Source organism: Mauremys reevesii, linkage group 1 (assembly GCF_016161935.1).
Source record: "Mauremys reevesii isolate NIE-2019 linkage group 1, ASM1616193v1, whole genome shotgun sequence".
Taxonomy (NCBI): Eukaryota; Metazoa; Chordata; order Testudines; family Geoemydidae; genus Mauremys; species Mauremys reevesii.
This window is the reverse complement of record NC_052623.1, coordinates 249,103,985-249,129,199: the sequence shown is the minus strand read 5'-3', so window position 1 is coordinate 249,129,199 and position 25,215 is coordinate 249,103,985. Positions and strand designations below refer to the sequence as shown.

Sequence of the window (25,215 nt, the reverse complement as noted above, 5' to 3'; positions counted from 1 at the left end):
ATATGACCATATAGATCATTGTTGCAACCACTGTTCTATATTTGCAGGAAATCTTGTACAAAGGTTGTCAAGTGAGGTGTCTATGAAAAGGTTACGATTTGCAGGTTATGATTATGCTATCTGTATGCATGTATCATTTTTGTATTTGAAGTTATAAGTATTGGCTCTATACTTGGATTTCAAATGTTTGCTCCTGGGGTAATGCCCACAAGGTAGCTAGCCAGCACATTTTGGAGGGACTAGTCAAATTGAGTGACCCATCAAAGGAACATTTAACTGATGATGAACCATGGGAAATGCCCATCTACACTGAATGGAATTTCCTGCTGTGATTAGGCAAAATGCCTGGACATGGGAATTGCCCATGGGACTCCAAACTCCATCTTGTTGCTGTAATTTTCCACAGTAAGAACAATGGGATGCCCTCCACATGGAAAAAAGCTATAAAGGGCCCTGGAAACACCTCCAGTCTGTCTTCAATCCTGTTTCTTACCTCTGGAGGAACTTTGCTACAAACTGAAGCTCTGAACAAAGAATTGAATAACTCATCCAAGCTGTGGATGTATTCCAGAGAATTGACTTAATCCAGCAGTTCATTCCATCACTGCTACAAGCTTGAACCAAGAACTTTGCCATTATTGTGTGTAATTGATTCCTTTAACCAATTTTAACTCTCACCTTTCTTTCTTTTTATGAATAAACCATTAGATTTTAGATACCCAAAAATCATGCTGATGCCAATCCTTTAGTAAGATCTAAATTATATATTGACCTGGGTGTGTGGCTGGTGCTTTGGGATCAGAAGAACCTATTATTTGATGAGACTGGTTATAAAGAACCACTTATCTCTGAATCCAGTGTTTCTGGTGGTGATACAAAACCTGGAATGCCTGAGGAAACTGCCTGTATGTCTTCTTGTTAGCCAGTGTGGTGAAACAGAAGTTTACTTTTGTTGCTGGTATGGTATATCCTATGGGGGTTAGCCACCGGTCTTGGGGTGTATCTGCCCTATTTCTCATCAGTTCGTCCTGAATTTGGCATCCTCAGTTGTGACTCGCTGAGGCATGGTTACAGTGGCATAGTCTGTCTAGGATGCACAGAACCCGGTCAGTTAAGCTTTGGATCAGAACCCCATGCTATTCAAAATTTGATATTGAGAGTTTTAAAGATTAAAGATCAGTGATGATGAGCCAGAAGGCATCAGCAGAAGCAATCAGACTTCAAGCTCCGAGAGCGAGCCTGTGTCTTGAACATGAACAAAGACTGGCAGAACTTACAATACAGGAGAAGCAAGCCTTGGCCCAGCTGGAAAGAGAAGCTAGAGAAAGGATCGCTAAAATGGAAAAAGAAACTGCTCAAAGAAAGAAAGAAAAAAGCCCATGCAAGGCATATGGAACGGCTGGGTGCTGAGGAGAGGGTTCGCCAGATGCAACAAGAAACTGCCAGATTTGAGCTCCAAATCAAAAAAGCAATAGAAGAACAGCAGGAACTGTATCCTTTTGAAAGTCCAGTTTATAACAATGTTGGTATGTTGTATTACTCTGAGCAGTTGTCTGTGTTTAACCAGTTTTGCTATGGCCAGTGAGAGGGTTACTCAAACCTGGGGAAGGTGAAAAATAGCTGTTTGTCTGTGATATCTCAGAAGTAAATTGGGAATTAGATGAAGCAGAGAGATTTGACTTGATCCAGCAGTTCATTCCATCACTGCTACAAGCTTGAACCAAGAACGTTGCCATTACTGTGTGTAATTGATTCCTTTAACCAATTTTAACTCTCATCTATCTTTCTTTTTATGAATAAACCGTTAGATTTTTAGATACTAAAGGATTGGCATCAGGGTGATTTTTGGGTAAGATCTAAGTTATATATTGACCTGGGTGTGTGGCTGGTCCTTTGTGATCAGAAGAACCTTTTGTTTGATGAGACTGGTTGTAAAAACCACTCATCTCTGAATCCGGTGTTTTTGATGGTGATATAAAAACTGGAATGCCTGAGGAAACTGCCTTTATGTCCTCTTGCTAGCCGGTGTGGTGAAACAGAAGTTTACTTTTGTTGCTGGTTTGGTATATCCTGTGGGGGATTAGCCACCAGTGTTGGGGTGTATCTTGGCATCCTCAGTTGTGACCCACTGAGGCACGGTTACAGTGATGTAATGGTCTCAGAATCCTGTCAGCTAGGTGGCTTATAGAATCACAAGCTATAAGAAGACATAAGTGGACCATGTATGTCTGCATATGTATGTAAATATAGTGTTTGGGCTTAAGGGGAGGAGCTGTAAAATATTGCCCAAATGATGGTTACAAATGTCATAATTATTTAATAATTTGATAAACTAAAGGAGGTATTTTACACAGGCACTATTGATTTACCCTTGGTGGATATCATCATTTTGTGTGTGCTGTCAGCCATCTTTTTTTAAAACATAGTACATCTGAGCATGTGCAATATGTCAACCTTGAATATAGAACAAGTAGCCAATGGGAACATAGAATTTGGACTTTCTGTCGGTGGTTTTAATGTAAAGTAGAATTGTTGTCGCCAAGTTAATTCTCATTTGTTTCTTGTATAACAGTTTCAGAGAGAGAGGTTATTTTCTTGTTCCCTTTAACAGGTTAAGTAGCTTCTTTTGGAGATAATTAATTTGGATTTATATTATCCTCCTTCCTTGACTGCAACCACCATGTAAGGAAAGAATAAAGAGAGATTTATTTACAAGTATAATAACAAAATTGTATAAAAGTAGAAAATAGTGACCCAGGCTTTCAAAAGTAATTTCATCAGGAGAAATATTCCATAGGACCTGATAGAATTAACCATCCAGGACTGTCAGATTTTATTTCCAGTGGAAAAACTTTTAGTCCACAAGATACTGTTTCAGCAAACCAGAATGGAAAGTTTATAGTATAAATACAGTATATGCCTACATCGTTCTGTGGGGCATCCTTATTCTCCAGGAATGTGTAGCAGTTCCTCTAATAATACTTGTTTTTTGAATAGATGGAGTACGAATGTATTGGTTTCATTTCCTCTTAAATTCCTCTCTCTCTTCTGGACAGCATTTTGTAGAAAAACAACAGTTTAGGATAAGAGAGAACAACTCTCATGACTTTTTATAGCAGCGTAAGTCTTCCCCAGTTCTCCTTATCTGTTTTTTCCCCTTTGGAGAAGATGCTGCTAAGATAAATTAGAAAAATCTATAGTTATAAGTTGAGGTGTCTTGACCTACCAATTAGATTTGACTACTACAAAGTATGAGGCTAGACTGGTAAGAATACTTTGGTCACTTGCTCTGTGCCCTCTTACAGAATTCTTATTATATTCTCAGAGCTCCAAACATTTTTATGAAATTTTTTTTTGAAAAGCTTTTCATTGAGAAATAAATCTGCTTTTATGTCAGATGTCTGTCTACTCTTTTGTATTTTTATTACAAGGGGCACTTTGCATAGAAATGGACACTGTTTCCCTTGGGAGATTATCTGCTCCTCACGTTCACTTCTGCTACCTGAAGTTGTTGTCGCAGACAGAGTGGTGTCATTTCAGGAGGGGAAGCCAACAGTAGGAGAAGATAAATTCCTAAGGAGGGGCAGATGCTGTTTCCATGCAAAATGTCCCCAGTAATAATAAACTGAGGGAAGACGGCAGATTTTATATCAGTTTTTTCTAAAGAGAGTAGTTCTTCAAAATTTTCATCACCCACGCATGAAGTAACGTTGGATCTTAAATTGTACTTAAGTGCCCTGTCAAGTTTGCTTTTGCCAAGGAATGCCATTCCTTGCAGAGGAATCATTTAGCCTTTTAGTAAAATACTGAATAGGGATACTGAATTGAAATAAGCCCTTGCTTGACTAAAAGCAAGCATCTGAACAAAAAATTTTCACTCCCCTTCCATGCTGCTTAACACATCTGTTCCAAAGAATTACATGGCATATTAAGGAACCAAAGATGCACAAGAGATGCAGCAGAAAACAGTCATCTAAAGGTTAAACACAAATGCATTTGTCTTCCTTCAAGTGGAATGCCTAGGCACATGTTTTATCTGGCTTTATGTTTTATCTGGCTTAGAAAAAAATAAAACGGAAGCTGGAAAGATGAAATAATTTTGTTTAAAAAAAAAAAAAGCTACACCCATTTTGCTCAGCATAGCATCTGGCAGTTTATGCAGTGCAATGCTTTTCTTGCCACAGATAGCCTGTGACTAGTACTGGAAAAAAAACTTCACATTCAAACTAGTTTGAGCTGCCTTCTGCCAGATGAAAAATGACGTGATACCCTTTAGCAATACAGGCATGGTGAGGAACCCAATGTCAGAAGTAAACCAGTTTCCACCATGATTTGATACTGGTTTAACAGTCAGAGATATCTTGAATATAAAATTAATACAAAATACTTTGAATGCCTTGGATCTCAAAGCACTTTTCAATGCCCGTGTGAAGTAAGTTTCCCCATTTTACAGATGGGGAAACTGAAACACAGAGAAGTTAAGTGATACCCAAAGTCATTAAGTCAGTGAAAGAGCTAGGAATGGCTGGCTCCCAGATCCCAACACAGATAGTTCAGCTTCTCTATATTATCTAAAATTAGGTTCTGATTCTGGTCCCTGTCCTGGACTCTGTATGTTAGTTGATATGGCAGCATATAGGGGACATAGAGGTGCTGCAGCTGGCTGGGGAAGAATTCAGCTTCATGTTCAGCTCCTAGCCTAGAGACAGGAGTGGGAAGTGACACAGCCTATAATCGAGTTGGATAGAGCTAATTTACACCAAGAGCCATATGGAACCCTAGATGGCCCAGAATCCAAGTAGAATAATGATGCTCCTTCTGTGAGGCCCAGCACAGAATCTCTCTATTGGTGTTGGTCTGCAGTGATAAAATTGGTTGACTGAGAAATAAGTATGCACGTGCGCTTCATCAGTCTGGTATAGAATCAGGAACATGTGCCATATTTAAACAGTACAGTTACTCACAGAACTTATGCACCTTGCAAACATGAGCAGAAAGGAGACAATACTAAATATAGCTGCATTTGTTATTTTCAATGGAAAACTCTGTAGAATGTTTCCAATATGGCAGAGCTGCCTAGTGACTCTAGACCAGGGGCAGGCAAACTTTTTGGCCTGAGGGCAGCATCGGGTTTTGGAAATTGTTTGGAGGGCCAGTTAGGGGAGGGTTGGTAAGGGAATTTCAATAGTCACAAATGCTTTCTCTTCAGAGTCTATGATATAAGAAAGTAACATGTAGGAGGCTTAAGGCTCCTCCTGTGCTGTTTAAATGTTGTCCTTTAACTTTTTTAGGAGCAGCCTTATTTCAGAGTAAATTATTGTTTCTTTAAGAAGATCGATCTCTCTAATCTATTTTAGAAATCCAGCTTTAGTAGCCATATTTGAAATCTGTGAGCTAGATACTTTATTTTTATCTATACCTCCAAAATACATAATTACAAAAAATGTAATTCCTTAAATATACCAGTCCAAATAATTTTGCGGTAGAATCCTGGTTTTGTGAATCGGGTCAGAAGATACCAGTTACGTAAGGATAATTGAGAGTCGACTAAGCAGGTAAATGGGCTGGCAGTTTGTAAGAAAAGGAGGTTCACATAATCATGAAGCTAGAAGATAGGACATTAAGAATGAGTCTGCTGAAGGTTACATGTGATATGACTACTGTGAAACATTACCCAAATAAAGGAGCTACCCTATTTTTCCTACACTGCCCCTTCAAAACCTGATTGAGTTGTGTACTGTTTGTGCTAAATGTTCTTGGTTACACTGGTGTAGCCTTACTTGCTTAGTGGAATTGTAGTGGTGTAACTAAATGGAGAATTATCTCATTGTTACAGCTAGTCAGAAAGTTGTGGATGACAGTTTTCCTGATTTAAAAAAAAAATGTTTTTTGTTCAATATTTTGTATGACGTTTTCCCTACTCTCCCCACTCCCATTTTCTGATGAGTTCTACTTAGTCCTAAATAGCACACTTTCTCTGTGCACTATAATGCACATAGCCTTTAATATTGCTGCATATAATTTGGGTAATCATGTAATGAAGGGCCCTGTTAATGCTTATGTACAATGGTGGAAAGAGCCATGGTAGCTTATGGGACTTAATTCTTAAATTTTTTTTTTACTTTTGTGTAGGTAAAATCTCAACTCTGACATTTAGTCATGCATCCTTTTTGCACATAATAAATATAAAAAGGTAACTGTGATTTAATCAGGATGGGGATATTGTAGGCTCTTTAATCCAGCCTTGTGGTAGCACTGTGGCAGCCTGATCCTGCCTCCCCTGAAGTCAATGACAGACCTCCTAGTGATGTCAGTGGGAGCAGAATCAGACCTTGTATGCTGCTGTGCATGGAACTGAAGATCAAGACCTGAATTTGGTCTCTCACTCCTCAGGCCTGCTCAGGTTTAGTGAGAATTAGGGTATGTCTACACTATGGGATTATTCTGATTTTACAGAATTTGATTTTTGGAAACAGATTGTATAAAGTCGAGTGCATGCGGCCACATTAAGCACATTAATTTGGCTATGTGCGTCCATAGTACCGAGGCTAACATCGATTTCTGGAGTCTTGCACTGTGGGTAGCTATCCCATAGCTCCCTCAGTCTCCCCCGCCCATTGGAATTCTGGGTTGAGATCCCAATGCCTGATGGGGCAAAAAACATTGTCGCGGGTGGTTCTGGGTACATGTCGTCAGGCCCCCCTCTCCCTCCCTCCGTGAAAGCAACAGCAGACAACCGTTTCGCACCTCTTTTCCTCGATTACCTGTGCAGATGACATACCACGGCAAGCATGGAGCCTGCTCAGCTCAACGCAGTAGTCATGAACATTGTAAACACCTCGCACATTATCGTGTAGCTTATGTTGAACCAGAACCTGAAAAACCAGGTGAGGAGGAGCCAGCAGTGCGGCAATGAGAGTGATGAAGACATGGACACAGAATTCTCTCTAACCACGGCGCTTTGGAGATCATGCTGTGGAACGCCGATTCTGGACCTGGGAAACAAGCACAGACTGGTGGGATTGCATAGTGTTGCAGGTGTGGAACGAGTCCCAGTGGCTGCAAAATTTTTGTATGTGTAGGGCCACTTTCATGGAACTTTGTGACTTGCTTTCCCTTGCTCTGAAGCGCCAGAATACCAAGATGAGAGCAGCCCTCACAGTTGAGAAGCGAGTGGCAATAGCCCTGTGGAAGCTTGCAATGCCAGACAGCTACCAGTCAGTCAGGAATCAATTTGGAGTGGGCAAATCTACTGTGGGGGCTGCTGTGATGCAAGTAGCCAAAGCAATCACTGAGCTGCTGCTACCAAAGGAAGTGACTCTGGGACATGTGCAGGTCATATTGGATGGCTTTGCTGCAATGGGATTTCCTAACTGTGGTGGGGCGATAGATGGAACCCATATCCCTATTTTGGCACCGGAGCACCAGGGCAGCCAGTACATAAACCACAAGGGGTACTTTTTCAGTGGTGCTGCAATCACTGGTGGATCACAAGGGACGTTTCACCAACATCAATGTGGGATGGCCGGGAAGAGTTCATGAGGCTCACGTCTTTAGGAACACTACTCTGTTTAAACGGCTGCAGCAAGGGATTTATTTCCCAGACCAGAAAATAACCGTTGGGGATGTTGAAATGCCTATAGTTATCCTTGGGGACCCAGCCTACCCCTTAATGCCATGGCTCATGAAGCCATACACAAGCAGCCTGGACAGTAGTCAGGAGCAGTTCAACTATAGGCTGAGCAAGTGCAGAATGGTGGTAGAATGTGCATTTGGACGTTTAAAGGGTCACTGGCGCACGTTACTGACTCGCTCAGACCTCAGCCAAACCAATATTCCCATTGTTATTGCTGCTTGCTGTGTGCTCCGCAATCTCTGTGAGAGTAAGGGGGAGACATTTATGGTGGGGTGGGAGGTTGAGGCAAATCGCCTGGCCGCTGATTTACGCGCAGCCAGACACCAGGGCGATTAGAAGAGCACACCAGGAAGCGCTGCGCATCAGAGAAGCTTTGAAAACCAGTTTAATGACTGGCCAGCCTATGATGTGACAGTTCTGTTTGTTTCTTCTTGATGAAAACCTGCCCCCTTGATTGACTCATTCCCAGTAAGCCACCCACCCTCCCCCCTTCGATCACAGCTTTCTTTCAAAGGAAATAAAGTCACTATCATTTAAAAAACATGTATTCTTTATTAATTGATAAAAATAGGGAGAGAACCGACAAGGTAGCCCGTATGGAGTGTGGGAGGAGGGAAGGAAGGAAAAGGCCACTTCAAAACTTGTTGAATGACAGCCTTTTCCTTGGGCTGTCCACTGGGGTGGAGTGGCAGGGTGCACGGAGCCTCGCCCCCACATTCTTGGGCGTTTGGGTGAGGAGGCTATGGAACCTGGGGAGGCAGGAGGGCAGTTATACAGGGGCTGCAGCGGCACTCTGTGATCCTGCTGCCATTCCTGAAGCTCCACCAGACCCCAGAGCATGTCCGTTTGATCCCGCAGTAGTTCCAGCGTTGCATCCTGCGTCCTCCGATCTTCCTGCCGCCACCTCTCATCTCGAGTGTCCCTCCTGTCCTCAGGTTCGTTGGCCGCTTTCCTGTACTGTGATACTGTGTCCTTCCACTCATTCAAATGAGCTCTTTCACTGCGGGTCGACTGCATGATCTCAGAAAACATTTCATCTCGCGTGCGTTTTTTTCACCACCTTATCTGAGAGAGCCTTCGGGACGGAGGAGGGAGGCTTGAAAAATTTGCAGCTGTGGGAGGGGAAAAAAGGGAGAGAAGTATTTAAAAAGATACATTTTACAGAACAGTGAGTATACTCTTTCACGGTGAACAACAATATTCACATTACATAGCATGTGATTTCAGTACAAGGTCGCATTTTGCATCTTAATATTGAGTGCCTGCGGCTTTGGTATTTAGAGATCACAGGCGCAGGGCCAGGCAACAGAATTTGGCTTGCATGCAGCCATGATAAGCCATTGTCTTTCGGCTTCTGCAATCTTCATAAAAACAGCGCCCTCCTTTCCCATACCAAGCAAAGGCCATTGAGTGCTGCGGTTTTCGTGTTAACATGCAGCAGCAGAATCCAACCTAACCCCCGCCCCCCCCTCCAATTCTCTGGGATGATCCCTTTACCCTTCCCCCCACTGCGTGGCTGGTATCAGGGAAGATCCCTGCTTGCCAAACGCGAACAGCTCAGCGCCAATGCCCTCCCCCATCCCCTCCCTTGGCTAACTGCAGGGAAGGATTTCTTTTCAGCAGCAGGCAAACAGCCCAGTAGGAACGGCCACCTCTGTCCCCTTAATTAAATTCCTGTATTTCAACCAGGTTACCATGAACAATATCACTCTCCTGAGGATAACACAGTGAGATAAAGAACAGATGTAGCTTGAATGCCAGCAAACATGGACCATACGCTGCCAGGCTTTGTCATACAATGATACCAGATTACTTGCTACTAGCATAGCATGGTAAAGTGTCCTACCAAGGAGGACAGAACAAGGCTGCCCTGCCCAGAAACCTGCAAAGGCTTTTGGAGTACCTCCAGGACAGTTTCATGGAGATGTCTCTGGAGGATTTCCGTTCCATCCCCAGACACATTAACAGACTTTTCCAGTAGCTGTACTGGCCATGAATGCATCTCAAGTCCTCAGGGCAAATTAATCATTAAAAAAGTTTGCTTTTAAACCATGTTTTATATTTACAAAGGTACACTTACCAGAGGTCCCTTCTATGGCTTCATGGTACGGAATACCGCCTTGGGAGGGTCGGGAGGCTACTTCAGTCAGGCTGAGAAAAAGATCCTGGCTGTTGGGGAGAACGCAGTGCTGTGTGCTCTCCGCAAGCTCGTCATCGTCATCCTCATCTTCCCCGTCCGCAAAATCCTCAGGCATGGCTGAGAGTACCCCCTCCTTGGAATCCACGGTCAGGGGTGGGGTAGTGGTGGCGGCCCCCCTTAGAATTGCATGTAGCTCAGTGTAGAAGCGGCATGTCTGCGGCTCTGCCCTGGACCTTCCATTTGCTTCTTCGGTTTTCTGGTAGGCTTGTCTGAGCTCCTTAACTTTCACACGTCACTGTAGTGAGTCCCTATTGTGGCCTCTCTCCATCATGCCCTTGGAGACTTTTTCAAATGTTTTGGCATTCCGCCTTTTGGAACGTAGTTCTGCTAGCATGGAATTGTCTCCCCAAACAGTGATCAGATCCAGTACCTCCTGTATGGTCCATGCTGGAGCTCTTTTTTGATTCTTGGACTGCATGGTTACCTGTGCTGATCAACTCTCCATGCTGGGCAAACAGGAAATGAAATTCAAAAGTTCGCGGGGCTTTTCCTGTCTACCTGGCCAGTGCATCCGAGTTCAGATTGCGGTACAGAGCGGTCACAATGGTGCACTGTAGGATAGCTCTCGGAGGCCAATACCGTCGAATTGCGTCCACACTAACCCTAATTCGAACCGGCAATATCGATTTCAGCGCTACTCCCCCTCGTCCGGGAAGAGTACAGAAATCGATTTTAAGAGCCCTTTATGTCGAAGTAAATGGCTTCGTTGTGTGGACGGGTGCAGGGTTAATTCGATTTAGCGCTGCTAAATTTGACCTAAACTCATAGTGTAGACCAGGCCTAAGGAAGATCAAATGCTTAACATGCAAGGGAGGAAAGACACTGTCATGTGCAGTATGCGAGTATTCATTCTAGTGTCTTTGTGATGTTGCACCCCATAATGCTTTATGGGAATATGCTTAATGCGAATATGCTTATGAATGTATATATGACATAACTGGAATATGTTTTATGCTACATATGCCATGTAACACATCTCTGCAAAGGTTATGATCTACTGAATATATTCATCCTATTTGTAGGCATGTGTCATTTTTGTACTTGAAGTTATGACTATTGGCTGTGTACTTGCTTGATTTTAAGTAGCCTTAGTAAAGCATTTGGTCAGCTTCTTGAGAAAGGAATGTGCAAATTATGTGCCCAGTCGAGAAACACTTAATGAACAGTGAATCTTGGAAGTTTCCAATCCACATAAGAAGTCTTCCTGGAGACATTCAAGATAGCATATGGGCAATGGCTGCTGCCTGTAAAAACTGAGTCATGCATGGACATGTGACTTGCCCATGTGACTCCAAAACTCCATCTTGGAGCTGGACTTTGCATAGGGGAGAGGAGGGGGTCTCCACCCACAAGAGAGAGTCTATTTATTTAAGCCCCTGGGACACCCCTCCATTTGGTCTTCAGCTGGCTCAAGAGCGAGCCTCTCCGCCCCCAAAGGTTACCTGAAAGAAACTGCAACAAAGGACAGTAACCACAGGGGCGTGAGTGTTTGCTGGACCCAGACTAGAAGAAGGCTAGTCTGTAAAAGAAGCGTATTGGAACATCTCTGAGGGTGAGATTTCATCTGTATTCCATTTTCTTACTGTATTAGGCATAGACTTGCATGTTTTGTTTGGTAATTTACTTTGTTCAGTCTGTTACTACTTGGAACCACTTAAATCCTACTTTTTGTATTTAATAAAATAACTTTTTACTTATTAATTAACCCAGAGTATGTATTAATGCCTGGTGGGGGCGGGGGGAACAGCTGTGCATATCTCTCTATCAGTGTTATAAAGGGCGAACAATTTGAGTTTATCCTGTATAAGCTTTACAGGGTAAAAGGGGTTTATTTGGGGTTTGGACCCCATTGGGACTTGGGCATCTGAGTGTTGGAAACAGGAACACTTCTTAAACTGCTTTCTGTTAAGCCTGCAGTTTGGGGGGATGTTGTTCAGTCCTGGGCCTGGGTTTGCCACAGGCTAGCGTGTCTGGCTCAAACCAGGCAGGGCACTGAAGTCCCAAGCTGGCAAGAAAGCAGGGGCAGAAGTAGTCTCAACACATCAGTTGGCAGTTCCCAAGGGGGTTTCTCTGATCCAGCCCGTCACAGTCTTCATTTCCTAACTAGTCTTTTTTCCCCTCCAGCTTTAAGTACATGCTCTTCACTGAGGGCTTAAAAGTTAAAATTATTTCGGCCCCCTAGGTGTGCCCAAAGCACCTGAGGGAATAAAGCCATAACTTGTTTAAAAAACAAACAAACAAACAAAAAAACAGTGCATGCTAGAAAAATTTTAATGTGCGGCAGCAGGGTCCACACAAATAGGTAGTGCATGGCGCAGTGGAGTGCTGTGGAATTGCATATCAACTTGCCATACAATGTGTTCATGTAGATCTGGAATTCAGAAAGCTGAATAAAATTTCCTGACTCTCCCCCTCCCATTCTGTGCTGAGACAGTGTGAGAAGCTTCATTCCAAAAGAGCAAGAAGTATCTGAAAATGTAGTTTTAAAATGAAAGTGCTATCTCAGTCACAACTGTATGAATGAAATTGTTAACCTTTAAGATGGCAAGGGTAGGTGTAATATACTCTGTCCTTCCCTGTTGACAAGACCCCTCCCATCTTCCATGTTCAGTTGTCAAACAGCCAAAACACCCAATACCTCTCACCTAGTGCATCTTTGTGCGGCCCATCTGGGTTTTCACAGCTGTACATCTGAGTAGGAATCTATCCTGGGCTCTGTACCAGGCTCAACCCTTGGCCTGTTTTTCCCATGTCGCTTTCCCCTTTTTCCTCCCTGAGATTATGGCCAGGACCAACACAGGGGAGATGCTGGTTGGAGCAAGATGTTCAGGCTGGAGGAAGAAGAGGTAGCAGCCTTCCTGTTAGAGGAAAGCAGGCATTTGGAATTCACTCTAGGAAATAGTCTTGACTTTGACCTGGCTCTTGTGGCCAGAAACCAAACCTTTTCCTCATAAACCACTTTCTAACACTATGCATCTGCCCAAGAGTGTCTGTGAATTTGCTGCTTAGTTACATTTTGCGTTACTATCCTGTTTTCCCCTTCAAATTGTCCTCACCGCCTCCATCCGTATTTGTTATAGGTTATGTAACATCTGTGGGGGGCAGGGGGAAGTCCTGTCACCTATCTAGTTATCTACCCTAATCTTGTGTTGGGGAGGGATGGGGCACAAAAACGCATTGCACTTGTCTTCTGTAAGAGGGTCTACCACAGAAGCTGCTCTAAAGTGGAAATCTCTTTACCTCAGACTAAATGCTGCTGCCCTATGGTTCTGTATTTTGGTTTTATCCCATGGCTGTGTAAAACTGAAGCATGTAGTCCAGCATAGCTTTGTATAACTGTAGACCAGGGGTTCTCAAACTGGGGGTCAGGACCCCTCAGGGGGTCACAAAGTTATTAAATGGGGGGTTGCGAGCAGTCAGCCTCCACCTTAAACCCTATTTTGTATCCAGCATTTATAATGGTATTAAATATATTAAAAAGTGTTTTTAATGTAAAAGGCGCGGGGGGGTTGCACTCAGAGGCTTGCTGTGTGAAAGGGGTCACCAGTACAAAAGTCTGAGAACCCCTGCTGTAGACTAAGATCATTAGCTTTTAAACTATACGAACACTCCCTTCTCTCACACAGTGGTGGTGAATCTAGGATATGTTATCATTCTCAATCATTGTTTGTCTTTTTAAGGTGTTGGTGCCTCTGGTTCTGCTGCAGCAATTCCTGATGGAGCTGACAAAACGAGGCCAGGAGCCACTCGGTGCACTTTTGCAGTTTGGAGTGACGTACTTAGAAGACTATGCTGCAGACTACATCATACAGCAAGGAGGATGGGTAAGAAGGCAGTGGTTGGTTGATTGCATAGCCCTTTGAGAGTGTGCTTCCATATATGTTATTTAACTCACCCTCTGCTGGTCATTCTGCTAATGAGGTTTAGAGGATTTGCTAGTGGGTCAAGAGGTTGAGATAAGAGCAGTGATTTGCTAGCCTCCAAAAAGTAAGGCTTATACTCTTAAAGGGGGATATATGGTTTGGGATATGGGCTTGTCCATTGAGTTGAAGTGGGTCTCCAATGGAAAACAATCACTGATCCTTGTATTGAGCACATCAAGATACAAATTCTATTCCTGTGTGGTTAGCTTCTTTCCTTCTGATGTATAGAGTGTTGTACTTTGGAAACAAATATACATAGGCCAGTAACCGCAGATGTACTGTGTGGGAGAGTTTGATCTCTTGAATTTTTTGACCTGCTCTGGTGAGTGCTGGAAAGTGTGTGTACAATATTTTCCCCTCTTTGACATAAGCTTTGGAATGTCTTTGGCAGAGGATGATCTCTTCCATAGTAATTCCATATAGGAATGTCAGTAGGCATCACTTGAGTGCCTTTTATTATACATCATGTTATCCAGTAATTAATTAAATCTTGCACTAAATCTTGTTGCAAAATTCTTAAGTGCATAGTGACCTGGAGCTTGAGTTCCATGGTGTATTGAAAGGTACATTTTAAAAATATATATCCACACACTTTGTACTGGAGTGTGGTAGATCCAATTTCTGATCCATGTTGGAGTCCACCAAAAATGTGAAACCCCTTATTCCTAGCCCCAGCATTTTGTGTTCATAGTTGACGTGCTGGGTCTCCCAGGCTGGACCTACACTGTGGGAGGTTGGGCTTCCAGATTATTTGTCTCAGGAAGGTAGAACATTGCCAGATTGAAATGGAATTAATCTGGGATTAGTGAAATGACTCCAGCAAGTTGGTTTTATTGTAAAGTAAGCTGGTCAGGGAAATCCAGTGATTAAAAAGTCCTAACGGGAAAAATCACATTTAAACAGCTTCTCATATTTCAGTATTTTCACTGGATTTTTCTTTGGCAGTGGAGTTCCATACTCACTTCCATACTCACTTCCTCCTTGTCCCCAGCTACTTCGCCTCTAGGTAACAGGATATACTGGTTTCTTATATTGGTGCTAATAGGTTGTTTTTCTGGTGCAGTCAGCCATTTTGTCTGTCTGACATTCAGCTTGTGCAGGATGGGCAGGGACAGTTGTACTTGGCATGCATTTCAGACCTTGGTTTAATTAGTAACCGCACTAAGATTCAAATGTTTATTTGTTTTTGGTTAAATCTCTGTTTGCAATTTTAAGGAAGAAGACTGTTGGTGTTGTGCCTTTATATAAAGCTGCTGTTCTTGATGCCTTATCTCTGAAAAGGCCATGCTCCGTTCTTCAGTGTCCTTTCTGAAGCCTTTTATAAACATACTTGTTACAGCCCAGAGCTGCTGAAAACAAGCAGATTCCCAGTATGGCCTTGGAGGGAGGGAGGGAGTGTGTGCTTTGTGTTGGCTGTGTGACTGTGCATGTGGCTGGGTAGACTGCATTCCGTCGACCGACCGTGAGCTTGTCTGTATGCACCCACTCAGGCATAAAATCAGAATGACACAAGTGGCATAGCAAACAAGCCAGAGCTATTTTTGAAACAGAACAGAAAAGGCAGGGAAAGAAACGAGGTGATGGAAACTTTCCAACTGAATAAATGTGGCAGCAATGACCCATCGTCATTTGCTCCATAGATGCAGTGGGGGTGCCTGTGCACGTGGTTTTTCTAAGAGAGGGTATGTTTTTGCCCTTTGTTTCATGTAATGTAAATATTCAGTTTCATTAGGCAATATCAATTTTTCTGTTGGTTTTGGATTAGAGAGATCATATTCCAGATGCTAGCTAGACTTGAAACTGTGGGTGGGATATGGGTTACTGTTTGGGCTCCTGAAATGAAGGTAGCTCCAATTATTTGTATTTAAAGGGAAGAGAAGTATCTGAAACCGTGGCAGGCTATTAGCCAAAACCTTTTTCATGGCGGTTTATAAGCAGTACTCTCCCTAGGAGTTCTGTGTGGGTTGTAGCAGGTTACCAATAGTGCCACTCTGCCATGTTAAATCCTCACAGCTCTAATCTCCAGTGAATGGTGACACAGGGACAATGAGAAGTGCAGTCATGGTGCTGCCCAAGAGCTATTTGAGGATAAGAGAGACAGGTAACCAGTGTTGTCTAGTTGATTATTCTTGTCATCTTGAAGCTGTGCAAATAGAGCAAGCAGCATGTGCAGTAGTGCCTGTTTAGAGCTCATTTAAAACTGAAGAGATACCAGAGCGGCTTAAGCCTGTCAGCTTGTGCACCAAAGGCAGAGGAAGAGGACTTGCTGAGCCTCGTTTGCAGAGTCAGGCCTTTGGGGTTGCATGATCTCAGAAGCCAGGAGCATCATGTGGGCTAGTATTCACCCTAGTTTTTCCAAGGCTTTTAAACTGGAGCCAGCATCTTCCAGGAAGGAACTATTCAGTAACAAGGAGGAGGGGGCTAGCTGAGCCTTCCCTCTCTCCTGCTATTTTTTCCTATAGAGCCAGGATTTTGGGGACACATGACCCCATCAACCCGTGTCTGCAAACAGCATCCAGAAGGAGGTGGTTCTACAGTGTCAGGGGTCCTGATTATGTCAGTGGTTCTGGACTTTTTGAAAGGGGGAAATGGGCTAGGTAGTGGTCAGGAATTTTAACATTAGAGGCTAAATCATTTGGGCAGGGGAATGAAGGTTGGAGCTTCCCTGCGAAAGTCAGTGAAGTTAGCATATAGTATGGTGGGGGTGGGAGGCAGCCTCCACTACCAGGGCCGGCTCCAGGCACCAGCCCAGCAAGTAGGTGCTTGGGGCGACTACGGGGAAGGGGTGGCACATCCGGCTCTTCGGCGGCAATTCGGCAGTGGGTCCCTCACTCCCTCTCGGAGCGAAGGACCTGCCGCCAAAGACTGAAGCGGTGCTGGTAGACCTGCAGATTGCGATCGCGGCTTTCTTTTTCTTTTTCCTTTTCTTTTCTCTGCTTGGGGCAGCAAAAACCATGGAGCTGGCCCTGTCCACTAGTCTCCAAGAGCCTCTGAGGCTAGAACTGCCTTTTAGATTTATCATCTCTCTGCTCAGTGGCGATGTGTGCAGAGTGGGAAGGTTCTTGGGAAGGTGGTGCAGGGAAGGACAGAGGGACAGAGGATTGGCTCACTGTATTGAGGGAGGGCAAGTGTTCATGGATAAAGGGATGGTTTAGTTAGGATTTTAGTAGATTTGAAAATTGAGATTTAAAGTAACTTGTGTTTGTAGAGGAGGGTTAGCTCAGAAGATAATAGCTTGATAGAAGGGCATTTGGGAATAGCTTTATATTTATCAAAAGTTAGTGTGCACCTATTGTTATCCTGGTCACTTGCTTGAATGTTGCATTCCATTCTCTTGTTCAACATTTGGTTTTTGTCTTTTAACTTGTATATTCTTCAGGGAAGGGATGGTCTTCCTCTTTATTAAGGAAGCGTATGCCACATGCAATTGAAATATAAATAATAGCTACCAAGAGTGGAAACGATTACTCCTATCTGGTTTTCAATCCCTGAAAACCCAGTCCTTCTGAAGATAGATGTGGGTTAAGTTTTTAGGGCTGCAGGAAAGAAGTGGGCAATTTCATTAGATTGCAATCTCACTTTCTCTTTGTAGAGTAATAGGCTAGTAGACTATATCTTTTGCATTAATTTGCGCATTGTCAGTTTATGCATGATTTCTGCTACAGGGCAGATATGATGTTTAAAGCTCTCCGGACAGCTCATTATGTGAGTTGTGGGCATGATTCTTTCTGTCCTGACATTGTGCTTATTAAAACTTGAATGGTCATGTGAAAATCTTGTTCCTTTCTCATTTTGACCCATTGCAAAGCAGTTCCCCAGGCTGATTTGGCAGCAGCTTAGCTCTTCTGTTTGCCCTGAAGCTGTATTAGGGCACAAACAACTGACGTGCAGTGCGCGTGCTCTCCCCCTCCCTCTCTAGTTCTGTCTCCCTCTCTGTTCTGACTTCTCCAGAGCTTAGTGCTGCTGTACCAGAAGCGACTCTTGGTCTCCTGGAAAAGTGCAGAGTAAGACCAGACAGCTTGGTAAGGCTTTTTTTCCCCGAGGCAATTTCTTTGATAGTTTTCAAGCTCAGCATGTCCTGTTCCCCAAAGTTAGGTTTCATCTTCATTGAAAAGAATCTTTGGGAAAACCTAGGAGAAAAATTACAAGATTGGTTTCTTGAAATTTAGCTGCATTACTGCTTCCCCCCTCCCCCAGCTTTGCATTCTTGTCACCTCCTGCTTTTGGCTTGTATGAGAGAGGGCTGAATGTGAAATGTGTGTCTGTACGCTTTTTTTTTTTTAATATAAGAGAGGTGCATTTGGAACTCTCAAGCATTTGCCTCTCTTCTTACTTGTAAAAGATTGATTCTTGAATTTTCATTGTGACTTATAGCTGAAAGTGTCCCCCCTCTTTCCGGGTTAGTGCTGAGTTTATAAGAAGACTTCGATACTATAAGGAACTGGCCCCTAGTACTTGGATCAAGGTTTAATTTTTAACTTTGATTTGCTTTGTCTGGAAGAGGCAAATGTTAATTCAGAGGGGTTATATGTAAGGTATTAGACTTCAAGCTGCTGTCAATGTCTAGAACTCTTGCATGGGTTGGAGAGAAGAATTTTTTTTCCCACTGGTACTTTGGCATTTTCCCTTCTATTATGGGGGCGAATAGGGTCTTTATTGGAGTTTGTACCCCTTCTTCTCAGATTGGCAACTTGTGAAAGCAAGACAGTTCGCACGATGGGAGATTAAAATCACCTTCTGCAGCATCCCAGGGACTCTGCCTTGGAGATGACAGTGCAGAAATCTACAGACACACTGTGCATTGTAGGAAAGACAAACAAGTTTAATGTGGTGGAAATACAAGGAAGGAGACTCTAACTGGGAAAGTTTATATAAGGAGTTTTTATTTCAAAATAACTGTGAAAATAACTATTAATCAAATAGTGTTGGCTTTGCCTTATAAGAATGGCCATAGTGGGTCACACCAATGGTCCATGTAACCCAGTATCCTGTCTTCTGACTGTGGCCAGATGCCCCAAAGGGAATGAACAGAACAGGGCAAACATCAAGTGATCCATCCCCATCATCCAGTCCCAGCATCTGGCAGTCAGAGGCCTAGAGACACCCAGAGATTGGGGTTGCATCCCTGACCATCTTGGCTAATAGCCATTGATGGACCTTTCTGCCATGAGCGTATCTAATTCTTTTTTTAATCTAGTTATAGTTTTGGCCTTCACATTACCTGGAAACGTGTTCCACAGGTTGACTGTGTATTGTGTAAAGAAATACTTCCTTTTGTTTGTTTTAAACCTGCTGCTTGTTAATTTCATTGGGTGACCCCTGGTTCTTGTGTTATGTGACAGGGTAAATAACACTTCCTCCTTCACTTTCTCCTCACCATTCATGATTTTATAGACCTCTATCTTATCCCCCCCTTAGTGGTCTCTTTTCCAAACTGAATAATCTTAATCTTTTTATTCTCTCTTCATGTGAAAGTTGTTCCATATTCTCGATCCTTTTTGTTGCCTGTCTCTCTACCTCCCTAGATAACTCCCTTGGCACCATAGAACAGATTTGTACAGGCAATTTTTTGTGGCAATATAGTACCTGCATTCCATGCTTGGTAATAGGGAAGGGGTTTTGCATGCTGGGTGGTTGGGCAATGGTGGGTAGGAAATTAGATCTCTATTTGGCAAAAAAGGAGAAAAGTTATATGTATTCAGACTCTAAAGTGAAACTGGTTGAAACAGCAACCTTTTTGTTATTGAATTAAATTGAGGGATTTAATTGGTAAGGCTAGAATCTTAAATGGTGGTAATTTGAACCGGCTCACTGCAGGTATTCGGAAAAGGGAGTGCAACAAGATCACTTCATGAGGCCACATTAGCCCTTGGATGTGGTGGAATCACTGGTTATAATGCTGTTGTGGTGATTTCTGACGTGTTAGACATGTTTGGTCATGTTTTCTTTGTATAAAAATAAATCAAAGGCAGACTACACACCAGCGATTACAGGTTATTCCCTATTTCAGAGTGAGATGGATAATCTCCTTTCTGTTCATTCTCAAACTCCTTTATTCAGGAAAATGGAAAACAATTTATTTTCTCCCAGGTCTCTGCATCCCCAGTCTGCTCCTAACATTTAATATTGCAAATGTTTAATCCTTGATGATCTGGCCAGTGGGATTTCTGGATCTCAGAATGACTAAATTAACACTTTCTCTGACCACTTGGACTTCCAGCCTTATCTATTTGATGTATTAAAATGTTTTAATTCATAGTTGTGTATCCTGAAATGTATAATTTAGCTGTTTGGTGTGTGGTGGTGGTGGTTTTTGTTTGTTTGTTTGGAAGAACACTGGGGGAAAAGCTGGCAGAGCTTTCCTTAAGATGGTTAACATAAAGTGATAGGAATGCCTATCTTCACAGATTCTTCTTTCTGGCTTATCTGTGGCTCCACCTATTCTAAGAGCTCTGTTTTGAACCACACAGTGATATGCTCAAAGCCTGTAAAGATATACTTTATGCAGGGCGGGGTGCTCGTTGACCCTTGTATAACCCCTCTCTCTAGAGAACTGAGACTGTATTGGTGATGCATCTGAGCTTAGCATGGGTCTGTAAATGTACTGGCATCTGGAACAGATGAAATGGATTCTGTAGTATGTGGGACAGCTTGGGCTGAAATGAGGCAGCAGTGATTTTGTATAACAGTAAGGAATCTGTTTCTAGGGCATATCCTCTCTTTCTTGAATTGGCTCTGAGTGCATGTCACACTTCCATTTAAAGTAAAGCTTCTCCTGAATTTTAGGCCTCGAAACCACATGGCTTCTGCATCCCTGTATCTAGGAAAACCTAGCAATGCAAGACTGATGCTGAGGTCCTCAGAAGAATCTGATTGCACAAGATCTCAGGGCGTTCTTAGTGCATGACAATTTATAACTTCTTGGTGCCTTTTGTTTCTTTGGACAGCTCGATCTCATAGGCACAAATACAGTAGAAAGCACTGTTCCAGGGTAAAGTTTGTAATTTAGGCCTGTGAAACTTATTAACTGAGAAGTATGCACCCTTCCCTTATGTGGCAGATCAAAAATGTTCCTGATGTTGGCCACACCCATTGCCTCATCTTTTTTTCCTCTTGCCTCCTAGTAAGGCATTAGCCTTCTCATGATTGCATAGGGAGCTATGTAACTACAAGGGATTCAAAGGATATTAAAGGGACATCAGTTTCTCCACAAGGTGGTGCTCCTGTGTGGCTAATAAGCAGAATTTTTTTTATAGAGAGCTTGTGTTTTATTATTATTTTTTTTTTTTTAAAAGCCATGCCTGACTGTTGAAGGGAAAATAGCCTTGCTCTTAGATCTAGTAGTAGTGCTACAGCTCACTGCTGGTAAACTATAGTCCCACAGTAACAGGCAGTCAGTTTGTGGTGTGGTTTAGTGACTGAGTGGTTGGTACTGTGGATAAAAGATGACTCATCTCTTTAGTTCAAGACCTAGGCAGCTTTTGTGTGTGTGTTTTTGTTTTTGGAAAGTGAGATTTGAGAGAAGGTAAAACTGTTTTCTGAACTGCTCATGCCTTGCACTACAGGAACTGTGTGAACAAAGGACTAGATCCTGGGACACATTGCCACTTGCCAGGCTAAACGTCACTAAGAGCTGACCCAGAGAGACATTCCCTTTACAGAACATTTTTATTAAATGGAAATTATTTGTGAATTGGAATATTAGTAACTTTCTTTTTAATGCTACTGCATGTTTGTTCCTGACTAAACTTCTCTAGTTCTCAGAATGCCGGCCTTCTCTGAGGTGGGAATAATGCGGCATCAGCTAACAGAAGACACTTGGCAGGTGTGTCTGAGCAGGGCCCTGAAGGAGATAGAGGTTGGGGAAACATTCATGAGAAGACAAGTTATACGCTGCTGCTTACCCACGCCATTAAGCCTCAGCTGATCAAGCTGGCTCATGGGCTCACAAAAGGGCTGGGTGGGTATTTACTAAGTAGATTACTTTCTGTGTGACTGCAGTCCAAGCCCATGTGTAACTCTCTCCATGTGCCACATTCCATTAGCACAGATGGATAAATGTGAAAGGCAGCCATCAGCCAGAAGCTCTGATCATGATATGAATGATGCATGGAATGCTGGGTGGCTGCGAAAGTATGGCTGTGCCCTCTGTGTAATGGGGGGGAGGAAGCTGAAGCAATTTACTTGTCCAGCTGAGCTGCGAAAGTAGGTCACATGCTAACCTCAGGAGCAGGAGTTGCAAAACATCTAAATCCAAGTAAAATAACTTTTTAAAAGACAAGGGAAGGGACTTGCTGTGTTACCTTGGGCAAGTCAATAGTCTGGGATAGAACTCTTGCATCTCAGCCCCTTGCACTAATTAGTAGACGCGTAGCTTTCCTACACTGTTGTATTAAGCCCCGGTTTTATACAAAAAGTCAGGAAATTCCAAAGTATGGCTTCCAAAGCAACTGTAACTTGCCTCTTTGTGTGTTGTGGCATGTACTTGTATCATTCTCCTTCGCTAGGGTTGTCAGACTCTTTCTGAGGGCTTGTCTACGTGAACATTTAGTTTGCCGCAAGCTGGGTCTGAATCTACTCCACACTAGCCTTTAGCAGGCTGACTGTCTATGTGGACCCTGCTGACATACTTCAATAGTTAATTAATGTGCTTTGATCTATTCCACTTTCAAAGAGGACAAGATCAAAGCACATTAACAAACTGTTAATGCACAGCAGCAGGGTCACGTGGGCAGCAGGCTATTGCAGGGTAGATTCACATCCCATTTTGCCATGAACTCAGGCCTGGTCTACACTAGAAAATTAGGTTATTTAAGTACATTGGTCAGAGGCGTGAAAAATCTGCACCCTTGGGTGGCATAGTTAAACCGATCTAAGTCCCTGAGTAGCCAGCGCTAGGTTGATGGACGAATTCTTCAGTTGACCCAGCCACTGCCTCTGAGAGGTGGATTACCTACCCAGTGGTTCTTATCTATGGGTACATGTACCCCTGAGGGTACACAAAGGTCTTCCAGAGGGTACATTAACTCATCTAGATATTTGCCTAGTTTTACAACAGCCTATTTAAAAAGCACTAGCCAAGTCAATACAAACTAAAATTTCATACGACTTGTTTATACTGCTCTATATACTATACACTGAAGTCTAAGTACAATATTGATATTCCAATTGATTTATTTTATAATTATATGGTACAAATGAGAAAGTAAGCAATTTTTCAGTAATAGTGTGCTGGGACACCTTTGTATTTTTATGTCTGAGTTTGTAAACAAGTAGCTTTTTAAGTGGGAGAATGCAAGACAAATCAGACTCCAGAAAAGGATGCAGTAGTCTGGAAAGATTGAGAGCCAGTGACCTACCTTGATGGGAGAATCCCTCCTGTTGGTGTAAGTAGTGTCTACACTGAAGTGCTACAGCAGCACAGCTGCACAGCTGTACTAGTGTAGTGTTTTAAGTGTAGACAAACCCTAAATGTTTGTGCAGACAAGAAGCCCTAAGATGTGGTTCTACATTTTACTAGACTACTTCTTGGACACTTCCCCTGCCATTCAGAATTGTGTAGATAACCTCCTCTGCCATTCACAATCACATAATATCCCTGTGGGAGGTGCAATAATTTTCTGCAAAGAAAAGTAACACAAGGAGATTAATATTTGTTAAGGTTCTTTTAATACACCTAGCTGTAGGGCTAACTGCACTGTAGACCCCTTTAGTCCCTCGTGAGTGCACCTTTGAGGTGACAGGTCTGGCTTTCTGCACCTCATTCTGGGTGGAACCACATGCTCCAACCACTTTGAGTCTCTGGGCTACAGCCCTCCTGGTTCCCAATTAGTGTGAACAACACAGGCCCAGTTTGGTTCTGGCCTCTGTAATAGTTCCCCTTTGCGAGCCTGTGATTGCAGTGATACAGAAACAGTGTAATCAAAACAAAATATGAATCATACTTAATCAAGGTACAAAGCTCATAGAGCAGAGCAGGGAGGGAAGGCCTATATGCATGGGTCCTTCTTACACCTTAAACTTTCCTTCCTAGCTGCTGTTAGATCCCTTCAAACCAGCTAACTCCATCTCACAGCATCTGTGTGTCTCTCTCTCTCTAACCCCTTGCTAGCTTGTCAGCTTTTGCTGGCACCCAGAGCAGTCTTTCTCCTAGCTCAGGCCAAATCCCCTTCCTTTTCTGGGGTTTTTGTGCCTTTGATCCCAGGCTTTAGCCCTGGGAAGAGTAAACCATTCTAGTTTGGATGTGGCCAGATAGACTGTTTCTTCTCCATTGATGGCCCAACCACTCTTATCTTAATTCCTTTGAAGGTGTTTAGTCCCAAGGTCTTGTCTTATCTTTGCTATTATTTTAATTTCCTCTGGATTTTCCCCTTGTGGCTTCCTTTGAATTAACTCTATGTATTCAGGCAAGTTAATGTTAAACAGATAACCTGAAGGGAATGTGAGATTTATAAAAAATGCTACACGGAACTCCCTTATTTTCACATATGGATCATTTGAAATAGGGATTCATGTTTTGCCCATAGTTCCTGGGTATGCATATCTGTAGGTGTAGGAGTGATTTTTACCACTCTTTAATGGGTATGGGGGAACTTGCAGGTCCTGGTTCTATTCAACTTTTGACTTGGATTGCCCTCCTGAAGCTGAATATTACATTTTGATTAAGTGACAAAGATCTTCCAGTGGAGTAGCAGGTTTGGGCAAGGACTCCTGACTGAGGCTGTGCTGGGGTTTAACAGTTATCAGCACTTAGGGGACCCATTGCTAATGATGGTTGTCAGCAATGAGTCAGTTTCCTGGTGCAGGCAGACATACAGATACTGAATCCAGGCTGAAAGGCTGTGTCTGAATAACTAACTTTAAAGCAAATCTCCCACCATTACATTATAAGTGGTGCCGCTCCATCAGTGCACTAGTGTGGCTGAGGGCTTGGCTACACTTGCAGATGTGCAGCACTGAGAGTTACAGCTATGTTCGTACAGCTGTGTAGGGAAAGCGCTGGTGAGTGGCCACACTGACAGCTACCAGCGCTGCAGTGTGGCCACATTTGCAGCATTTGCAGCGCTGTTGGGAGTGGTGCATTATGGGCAGCTATCCTAGCGTTCAAGTGGCAGCAACGTGCTTTTCAAAAGAGGGGGGTGGGGTGGAGTGTGACAGGGAGTGGGGGAGAGAGAGAGAGAGTGGATTTTTGGAGCTGACACCGTGTCAGCTCCCTGCCTTGCAAAATCTGAACATTTCCTCGACCCCTCATTCACTCTTAACTGCAAATAGCCTGCAGACCAGATAAGCAGCTGCTCCAATGGACTCCCTTTCTCCCCCTCCCGCTGTTTCTCTCCTCAAGCAAACACTCTGTAGACATTCATCCCCCTGCCTCCCTCATTCACAGCAAGGTAGTGGGTTATCTCAATTGATTGTTCACAGTCAGTTACAGATTGATCACAGCAAACAAGAGCTGT

The 25,215-nt window shown here is 43.2% G+C and overlaps 1 protein-coding gene across 5 annotated transcripts in view; it reads left to right on the top strand.

Moving 5' to 3' along the window:
- The window catches only part of BCL2L13 (BCL2 like 13), a 78,101-nt gene that overhangs the window by 37,789 nt on the left and 15,097 nt on the right, over nucleotides 1-25,215 (top strand). For all 5 annotated transcript variants that reach the window (XM_039545991.1, XM_039545961.1, XM_039545964.1 and 2 more), the window contains one exon: nucleotides 13,517-13,660. In XM_039545991.1, the coding sequence (XP_039401925.1) occupies nucleotides 13,517-13,660 (144 nt within the window). The remainder of the gene's footprint in view (nucleotides 1-13,516; nucleotides 13,661-25,215) is intronic.